Source organism: Myotis davidii, unplaced genomic scaffold (genome assembly GCF_000327345.1).
Source record: "Myotis davidii unplaced genomic scaffold, ASM32734v1 scaffold289, whole genome shotgun sequence".
Lineage (NCBI taxonomy): Eukaryota > Metazoa > Chordata > Mammalia > Chiroptera > Vespertilionidae > Myotis > Myotis davidii.
Genome location: NW_006299717.1, coordinates 1,838,811 through 1,849,057, shown reverse-complemented (window position 1 = coordinate 1,849,057; position 10,247 = coordinate 1,838,811). Strand labels below are relative to the sequence as shown.

General features: G+C 39.4%; 1 protein-coding gene across 2 annotated transcripts in view; it reads right to left on the bottom strand.

Annotated features, from left to right (window-relative positions):
- Positions 1-10,247, bottom strand: part of BTBD9 (BTB (POZ) domain containing 9) — a 444,722-nt gene that overhangs the window by 111,670 nt on the left and 322,805 nt on the right. For both annotated transcript variants that reach the window (XM_006775885.2, XM_006775884.2), the window contains exon 9: positions 1,242-1,431. In XM_006775885.2, the coding sequence (XP_006775948.1) occupies positions 1,242-1,431 (190 nt within the window). The remainder of the gene's footprint in view (positions 1-1,241; positions 1,432-10,247) is intronic.

The following is a 10,247-nucleotide window of genomic DNA, read 5'->3' as shown; positions in this document are numbered from 1 at the left end:
TTGTGGCACATTTTGTGGTCAGCCCTGATTCTGACACTTATAACTGTATAACAAAGCCAATTACTTAATTTCTCTCTGCTTCAGTTTTTCCACTCATAAGATGAGGAAAATGGTCCTACTGCCTCAGAAGGATCATGTTATATACTATTTTTTATAATCAGGGCAAAAAAATGTAGCTGCCCATACAACAGCTAGATGCCTTTCACCTGTATGAAAAGTACGGTCACTGGTGCATGCAGCGTCCTGGATTGTGAGAGGGATTCCGACTGTCAGTTTAGGCCTGACATCCCCCGAGGGGTCCTGGATTGCAAGAAGATGCAGGCCAGGCTGAGTGACCCCCCTCCCCCGCCTTGTGTACGAATTTCGTGCACCCAAGCCTCTAATATATATATAATTTACCATTATTCTTTGAGAGTCAATCTTAAAACATTAAAAAGAAATATGTAGCCTATTTAAGACCCAGATGGTTCTCTTGAACTAAAAGTATATTTTCTAGGCCCTAGAGTCTAGGGGATATCACCAGTCCCTAGCCAGTTTTGCTCAGTGGTTAAATGTCAGCCTGTGGACTGAAAGGTCTCGGGTTTGAGCCTGGTGAAGAGCACGTACTTCGGTTGCAGGCTTGCTCCCCAGCCCTGGTCAGAGTGCATGTGGGAGGCAACCAACTGATGTGTCTTTCTTACATCAATGTTTCTCTCTCTCTGTCTCTCCCCACCCCTTCCCCTCTCTCTAAAATTCAATGGAAAAAATATCCTTAGGTGAGGATTAACAACAACAAAATTATATGATCCTATAAATCAAGCAATATTGGGTTAAAGTTCCTTTCTTAAAGCAAAATGAAAACAACTAAAATCCAGACACAAAGATCATTACAAAGACTTTTTAGAAGCAGGTCTCATATACAGTTCTGTCTGCTCCCTATGCAAAGTCATTTATTAAAGCTTCAAATGATTTTTGATTCTGTGTAACTTGTGTTGACATTATCCTGCAAGTCGCTAACCAATACGAACCAGGGAGAGGCCTCTGCTCTGGTTTCCCCAGAAGTCTAACTCTTGTTGCATCTTCCCTTCCCCCGAGAATCCAACAAGCACTGTATCTCTGTGCCCCTTTCTATCCCTCCCTCCCTATCTACAGCAAAGAACAGAAGAGTGTCTTCACAAAGTTGCTGGCACATCATTGTACTAAACTATAATTTGTATATGTCTTCCATTTGAAAAGTAATGAGTGAGAAGTAGTCTTCTTACCGTATTGACCCAATCATGTATGGCTGTGCCAGCTGAACCACAATGGCCCCGCTTCCTAGCTGATGGCATGTATAGCCAGAATCCCAATCATAATTCTTGGTGTCCCCATTCAGCAAGGCGTTTCGGCTCCGACTGACTCCTTCAATCACACTGGCACAATCAGCAATCGTTGCGACATTCTCCCTGGGAACTGTGAAGCCAACACAAGATTTAGCATCAAGACAAGAGAAGCCAAATACATCTCGATAGTATGTTGTGAAAAAAATTAATATCTAACTCAAATCATTGACTAAAGGTAAATTAGAACATCTTGATTATCTTAGGATATGAACACATTTTCCATGTCAAATAGCTTTAAAAAAACCCACAGTTGTACTTAAGGTTGGAACTAACCAAACTACATGTAACAATTAACCTTACAGAATTTTATGGAAAAGAAACATAATACCCGATAAAATATAAAATACTAACACATTGCAAAATAATACTACAGTGGGAAGCTACACAGTAATTGAGATTAATGAACCACAGCTATATGCAAGTAGATGAATAAAAACTACAATGTTAAGTTAAAAAAAGCAAGACAGAAAAACACAGAGAATGAATTCATTTATACAAAGTTTTAAAAAAGGCAAAACTAAAAATATGCTTTGTTTAGGGATATATACATACATGTAAAACTAAAAATGAAGTCCAGGGAATTGTTATACAAATTTGAGGATAATTTGTCTAGGAAAAGAGAGATGAAATCTTGGAGGGACCCCCACCAATGGGGTCCAAACATTAATTGACTTCATTTCCAGAATGAAATTTTGGAGGGGTTTCAAAAGTACTGGTCTTGTTTTATTCTTTAGCTAGGTGTTAGGCACATGGCACTTGTATTCTCTAAACTGCACTTATTTATTACATTTAAGAAATTTATTTGAAGGAAGATTATATATGTATATATACCTACATTACCATTTTAAAATTCATAAATAAGAAAAATGTCCAGGACATGGCACCAATCCTTTTTCAGAATATACATTGCCCTCAGCCATGATTCATTTCCCTCTTTTGTTTGTTTACTATTCCATGCATTTTAATACACATGCTTTTCTCTTTGTTCACAAACTGCTGTATTTTGAAACACTAGCTTTGTTTTAATTCTGAGTTTCCCTCTATACTTCCAAGCCATATCAACCTGTTCATTTATAAAAATCAAGGGCTTCCACAAAATAATAGCTGTTCAAAATCAATGTAGACTTTCTAAACACTAAGAAGAGAATGATAAAAGGTGAGGGTTCCCCCCGCCTTCAGCCATTTAAATTATTTAACCCAAATCTACAATTAACCCTAGCTACGTCCATTCAAGATTTGTAACTTACTTTACATAATTTGAAAATAGATTGGAAAAAAAGATAATTTCTCATCAGATATATAGTGTACTTTTCCGTATAACATTATACTCTGAAAAGAGGGTGAGCAGTACTACCACTGTGCCAAACATTTTGAACTTTACAATGATGCCCAGTAAACAGTGTTACATGTATCTTTATGGAATGTACTTATTTCCCTAAGTTGGGCATGCCTGTACTTGAGCCCTCATCTCACAAACCTTCCCTAATGGCTCTGCCCTTGGCAGATGAGGACAGCCATTCACAGATAAAGAAGGAAGGGAGGGGAGGCGAAGGGAGAGAGAATGGATTTTCTGGTGATGAATCTCTTGCTATGAAGCTTAACTCCAAAGCAAAAACACTGGTGAAATAACCTGCAAGGACAGTTTTCTGACAGAGAAGGGGCTTAGAGAGAAGCTCCCCTGACTTTGAAAAAAGACAGATGAAGCGCTATATTTAGAGGCGATGTTCTGGTACGTGTCTCATGGAAAAGAGGAAGTATTCTGTGATTTGGAAGAGAGAACTCAAGGAAGGGACACAAGATGCACAGTAAATTGAGCTGAGACATAACATAATACTCTGGGGGTAGTAACAGCCCCAACTCTCCTAGCGGTTCACATAGCACACATTTACTCTTTGCTCACCCTATGTATTCAGTGACAATCAGCCTAGAGGCTGTGCTCACTGTATCATTCAGGGACCGGGTGACAGAGGCTCTGTTTTAATTTGAGCTTCCTCCATCACAGTAGCAGTGAGAAGAGAGAGAGCTGGGTACTGGCTCTTAAAACTCTTCCCCCAAAATAACACATCACTTGGGTCACATTTGGTTGACTTGGCAAGTCACAGGGCCTTACCTAAGTTCAAGGAGGTGGGAAAGTGCAACCCTACTGTGTGCCCCGTAGAAGAAAGGGAATGTCTGTTAACAAAATTAACATTTACCACAAACACTGAACTAGGATGAAGGAACATTCAATAGATAGATAAATCTAGTTAATTCCTGTAAAGTATATAAAACATTTCAATGTGTAAAGATAGAAGTATTTATATATCTAGTCTCTTGCTGAGAGGCATTTAGATTACCATTCTTGTCTTTGTGATTACAAACAAAAGTGTTTTCTTCCGTTCATGGGTGTTTCTCCAAGGAATCCATAAGATTTACATACGCGCGGAAGTGGAATTACACTAAAGGCTATGAGCTGACCTTCCACCTGCCAAATTACTCACGTAAGTGGTTATAAGAATTTATACTCTCAACTCATGCTCCTCCTCACCGTCTCTTGGTAATGTTAGATAGATAAGTGTGACAGGACATCTCAATGTGGTTTTAGTTTTTGTTAGAAAAACATAGTTCTCTTTCTTTCCCCTCTGGAATGATTCTCCACCTCTCTTCTGTAAATTATCTTTATCTTTTGTCTATTTGTCTATTGTCTTTCTAACTGATTTGAAGAATGCTATTTGTTGGTTAATGCATTGAATTGAAATACTTAATATTTTCCTTTATGATTTGTGCTACAGCATCTTTATTTGGCTACTATTTCCTTAATATTAGTCCACTTTGTATTTTTTCTGGCCTCTTATAAATAACATATAACTAGAATTTTTTAAAGTCAGCATTTTTATAACTGGCAGATTTATATGATTTACATTAATTGTTACTACTCATATCTTTGGATTGACTTTACTTTCTAATTATAAGTTTTTTCTTTGCTGTTTCCCCAACCTCTCTGTCCACTCTGTTGCTGTTTACTAATGGATTGACAGTTTTCCTTACTTCCCTCACCAGCTATCTATTGATTTGAACGTTATATATTTCTACTCTTTACTAAATTTTAGATATGCACACCACACTTAACAATACCTAAAATGAAAAAGCACATATGCCCTTTCCCTTAACAGTTTTAACACACACCACTTGCCTTACGGCTTATTTGTCAGTGTTATGTAACATTTTAGTTCCACCTTGCTTTGTATTCTGAACAGCAGTAGTCATTATTATCGTTTGGCACAGTCAAAACTTACTTATTCACATTCACCAATATGTTTGCCGTTACTTTTTTATCTAGTCCTTTCTTCTTGGCTCAATTTCCTTCTTTCTAAGGCACACTCATTAGTATTCAGCAGTCTTTGTTCAAAAGTGCATTTTGCCACCACTCTTGAAAAATAGGTTAATTGGGTATAAAACTCTATGTTAAAAGCTGTTTTTTCTCAGCCCTTTGAAGATATTATTCCATTTTTCTGGCTTCTACTGTTATGTCCGCCCAAGTGTGCTATCCCTCTGTTATACTTGTTTTTCTCTCTACAGTTAATATTAAGGCTTTCTCTTTGATTTTGGTGTTTTGCAATTTTACTATGTTGCACCGAGATGTAAATTAAATTTATCCTGCTCAGGACTGAATATGAACATTTATGGCTTTATTGACTTTGGGAAATTTTGGCCATTATTTGGGTATTGATTCCCCCATTATTTTCTGTTTTCTTCTTCTTCTAGCATTCCCATTAGACCTCTGTTGGAACTTTTCATTCCATCCTCCATGCTTTTTAATCTTCCTTTCAATTTTTCCTCTTTTTTGAAGCATTCTGGATAATTTCTTAAAATTATTATTTGTGTTCAATAATTCTCTTTAGGTGTGTCTAACCTGTCCACTGAATTATTAAAGCTCACTACTCAACAAAAACTGCGTGGTACTAAAAATAATGAACTAGCACTATGTGTATCAACAAAGCTCAATCTCACATAGAAAGCTGGTTTAAGAACAGCAAGTCAGAAAAACACAGAGAGTATGTTTCCGTTTCTACTGTTTAGTAATATATACCTATATGGTGACCTTAGAAAGAAAAGCTAGGAAATGCAGAGGAATAGTTACTCTCTGGATAAGGTGGTGGGGAAGCGAAGGGGAGGTACACACCAAAGCTTTAAAGGTTTATCAGTGTTTCATTTCTAAAGCTGGGTGGTGAGCATGAGAGGGTTCCGTGTCTCCAAACTTTCCACATACGTTCCTATGTTCTGTTTCACATATGGAATATTTTTTAACAGTTTCACATATTTTAACACTGTCTTCATGAAAACTAAAAAGCAGGCAAGCCTCTGAAAGGATAAAACCTTTTATGAGGCTGTGAACGCTGATACGCTCTTTAGCACCCCTGGGTCTTACCAGTTGTCTTTGTGGACACTTCCTGAATTTGTTAATTTCCATCTACCCTAGTTACTGCTCCACAATTTTATTCCTAGATAATCTGATTTTAACTAGTGGTCAATTAGTACAGCAGCATCAGGGATTATCACAAAGTCATTCCTAATAACAGTTTCTAAGTCTTTGGGAAACAAGTCTAGGATAAGCACTGGGAACTCCTTTTATATAGACACATTTATAAATGGGTTTATTAAAGAAGATTCTTTCCATCTCTAAGATTTTCTTTAAGCAAAAATACTGTAGTAATATCACCCTCTGACCCTCTGGAATCTTGAGGTGGTCTAACATATATGCTAAATTAAACAATTTTGCCTTCTTAACAAGGAATCCTATATGTATATGCTGGAGAATAACATACCATGGTCTCTACTATGATTCTGACATAATTACTCATTAATGTTTATTAGTCAAAATCTGGATCTACAAAAGGTGGCCAACACATACACATCTCAACATATACATGTAGAGGTGGACTTTATCAGTGAAATCTACCCTATATCCAAAATTTCCTTTCAAGAAACAGCTTTTTCTAGAACTCTACTAGCAATCAGATAAGCAACTATATCTACTTCATAAAATACAAAATAAAAAGATTACCACTTTTCATATTTTCATGCCTATTTTTAGATAATGAGTCAAGTTAACAGTAAAATGACCAATGATGCCAACAAGTGGAAGGGAGAGAAGGACAGGGACTTGTGCACAAATCCAAATGGATAAGGACCTTCTGTAAATAATCAGGATGAAACTATCAGTCTAGTTCTGTACCAACCAATTCTTAATAACCAAATCAGTATCTAACTCTAACTTGACAATCAGAGATTTAGAATATGAATTTCATAAAGGCAGAAACTTTTTTTTTTCACAGCTGTGCTCCTAACTGCCAAAAAATAGTGCCTAGCATAGAGTAAGTATTAAATACTTGCTGAATGAATTAACCAGAGCTGGAAAACAAGATGACTATGTAGGTTATGGCACTTAACCTTACTTAACATAGTTCCTTACAAAAGATAAAAATTTAAAAGCTACTGGATAAAGCAGAAAAAAATTGCTTTCTCAGTGAAAGTTTTCTTAGAAAAGTAAAGTATAATCAATCTTTGGGTCTTGACCTAAACATAAGAACGAAAACAAATATGCCCACTGCAAAAGAGCTGCTATCTAAGCATTACATACTCGCCCGCTCTCTCCACTTCTCCCCTAACAGTTTAACCCACAGACAGAAAGTGTGGACACTCATGGTAGACCAAACTATTTTCTGAGGAAGAAATCATTTTGGGGATTTCAGGAAGGAGCGAAGGAATGTATGCAACAATGTGGCTTTTAATGATCATAAAAGCTCTTTTATGCCTGAGGGAGAGCTATCTACTTTAGTCACACTAAGGGAGTTCTCACAGAAGAGGTTTGTCCTAAATGTCACTGCTGGGTTTACTGGCACACATAGGCCACTCCCTCCATTTCAGTAGTAAATAATTCTGTTATTAATTTTTCTTTCTAGAAACACAAACCTCAGCCTGCCTAGTTGGACTGCCTAATAATTACTCAATGGTCTGAATAAGTTCTGTGATTCCTTTACTGAGAAAAATTAGGGCGTGATTCTAATTGACTGCCAGGCACAGAAGGTGTCATACTGATTTTCCTCCCCTAGGGGCCGGGCCACTCCCCATTTGAATGTTCATTGCCGTACTTCATATGTGTCTGATAAATTTATTAAAAACACCATCTGGATGGACTCAGCTTTATATTGCATTTCCAGTCTTCCTGTTTCCTCCCTTGTCCCACTGGAATTTTTGCCCTAATTTGTGTCACTTTGTTTACAAAACCATACTGCCCAAATCCAGGATCTTGTGTCTGTCTCTTTGGTTTGCCTCTCTCTGTCATCCTTCAGTTACACACCTATTACAAAGCCTGTGCTCTGAGCAAAAGGCAAAGGGAAACTGCCTGGGCAGAAATTACTTACCCACTTCTGTGCACATAGCAGTTCTGCTCAAACAAAGTTAATTTGCTGCTTCCGAATGCAAAAGTTACATGTTAACAAAGTGCATACATTTTGCAGGTGTATGGGTATTGGGATGACTCAGACAGTGGGGAACTGCAGAAAAAGTGACCTAAAAACAATTTCACTGTTCTTCCTTCTTAGATAGCACTGAGGTAGCCAAGAGCTTGCCAGTAAATTTAAGTCAGGAGTAATAAATTTTTTAAAAGGTAGTATTACTTCACTAGGACATGACCTAAGGGCCACCTGTACCGGATATATCTATAATAATAAAAGTGTAATATGCAAATAGACCGAACGACTAAACAGCAGAATGACCATCTGGATGACCTTACGGACCACCATGCTAAGACACCCCTGGCGCCAGGCCAGCCAAGGCTGGTGCAATGTGATTGGCCAGGGGCCTGGCCATCACCCCATGATCACCCTGCAGAGAGAGGCCCAGGCCACAAGCTGGCAGGGTGTTCGATCAATTGGGGGGCTCCATGATCGCCCCAAAGAGGGAGGCCTAGGCTACCCCACAACAGTGCTGCGGCGGGTGGGCAGGGCCTCCCTCTGTGGGGTGATCCATTGAGGACCCCTGGCCAGGTGGGTGAGGCCTACCTCTTTGGGGCAATCAATCATGAGGTTCCTGGACTGTGAGAGGACACAGGCCAGGTTGAGGGGACCATCCCACCAGCCCCCAGTGCATGAATTTCATGCACCGGGCCTCTAGTTTAAAGATAAGACTGACATGTTACTTAACTGTCTCCAGCGATCACCTTTGAGAGGAAGGGAAAACAAACCCATCTGACGCAAATTTTAAAAAATGGAAGTACTTAGCACTTAACAGAGTGCTACAAAACTGTGCTCATGGAGGGCTTCAGTCACTGTTTCCCTGTCTGATTTCAGTACAAAATGTTTCTAACAGCACAGTGGTTCATGCCACAAATACGTGCTTAATAGCCTCAGTATAGACTCTTCACTACTGCCAAGACTTTCATAGATACAAAGTATGTCTTTCAAAAAGACAACTAAGGCTCTTAGCTGAAGGTCACACCCATGTATTCACCCCCACAGCTACACTTTTTGTTTTTAAGTGGGACTCACCCTAGGGGCCTATCACCCTAGGGGCATATACAGGTACTTGTTGCTGACAGACAAGCTTCCAACCCAACTGCAATCCACCCTCTGTCTTTAGTTCAAAGGAAAAACTACCTTTGCTAAAAGAACAATAGCGAATTAGAACACACGTTCATCTTTCTTGGAAACTATCAAAAGCTACAGAAATGTATTCCACAACACTGGCACTAAGTTACATTAATTCTTAGTTTTATCTATCAGATTAAAAAAAATACCTTTTCAATCATATATTACATCACATTGCTGAAGAAAAACATTTTAAACTTTTCTTTCCTCAAATTTTCCCGGTTCCCAGCTCAGTGAGAAGGCTGCTTCCTAACACAGTTCCCAGGATTCAGTCATGACCCCTCTCCGTATTGGCAGGGGAACATGGGGAGAAAACAGGCTATGCCTTTGAGTGCTAGAACCCTGTTCAAAGGAAGCCTCTTTTTCTTGTTTGCTTTTCCCTTTTACAATTTCAACTAGTATTCATCTTAGAATCCAATTCTGACATCACCAAGGTTGCCCAAATCACAGCATATCTTGATATTAATTATTAAGGGCTTGGACAACCACGTTGGGCTCTATTTAGCCAGGGATAGGAAGAGGTAACACTTTTCCACACTTCACATGTGGTCCTCCCTCCATGCCAAATAAACAAACTTTATAACTTTACTAGAGGCCCAGTGCATAAATTCGTGCACCAGTGGGGTCCTTTGGCCTGGCTTGCAGGATCAGGCCGAAACTGGCTTTCCAACATTCCTCGAGGGGTCCTGGATTGCAAGAGGGCGCAGGCCAGGCCAAGGGACCCTACTGGTGCATGCTCAGGGGCGGGGAGGGACGCAGGAGGTTGGCCAGCTGGGGAAGGACCATGGGAGGGTTCCAGAGCATGTCTGGCCTGTCTCCCTCAGTCCTGATGGGCCAGACCCCAGCAGCAAGCTAACCTACCAGTTGGAGTGTCTTCCACCTGGTGGTCAGTGCATGTCATAGCGACTGGCCAACCAGTCGATTGTCTGTCCCCTGGTGGTCAGAACATGTCATAGCAAACAGTTGAGTGACCTTAGCATGTCATTAGCATATTACACTTTGATTTGTTGAATGGCTGGCCAGACACAGCATATTAGGCATTTATTATATAGGTTAAAGCTACTAGAGGCCCAGTGCATGAAATTTTTGCATGGCTGGGATCCCTACTAGTTGCCAGCTGGGGCCTTCCTTTGTTCCATGCTGGCCCCTGGTGGTCAGCACAAGTCTTAGTGAGCAATTGAACTAGTCAGTCGAACTTCCAAGGGGACACTTTGCATATTAGGCATATTAATCTAATATATATATATATATATATATA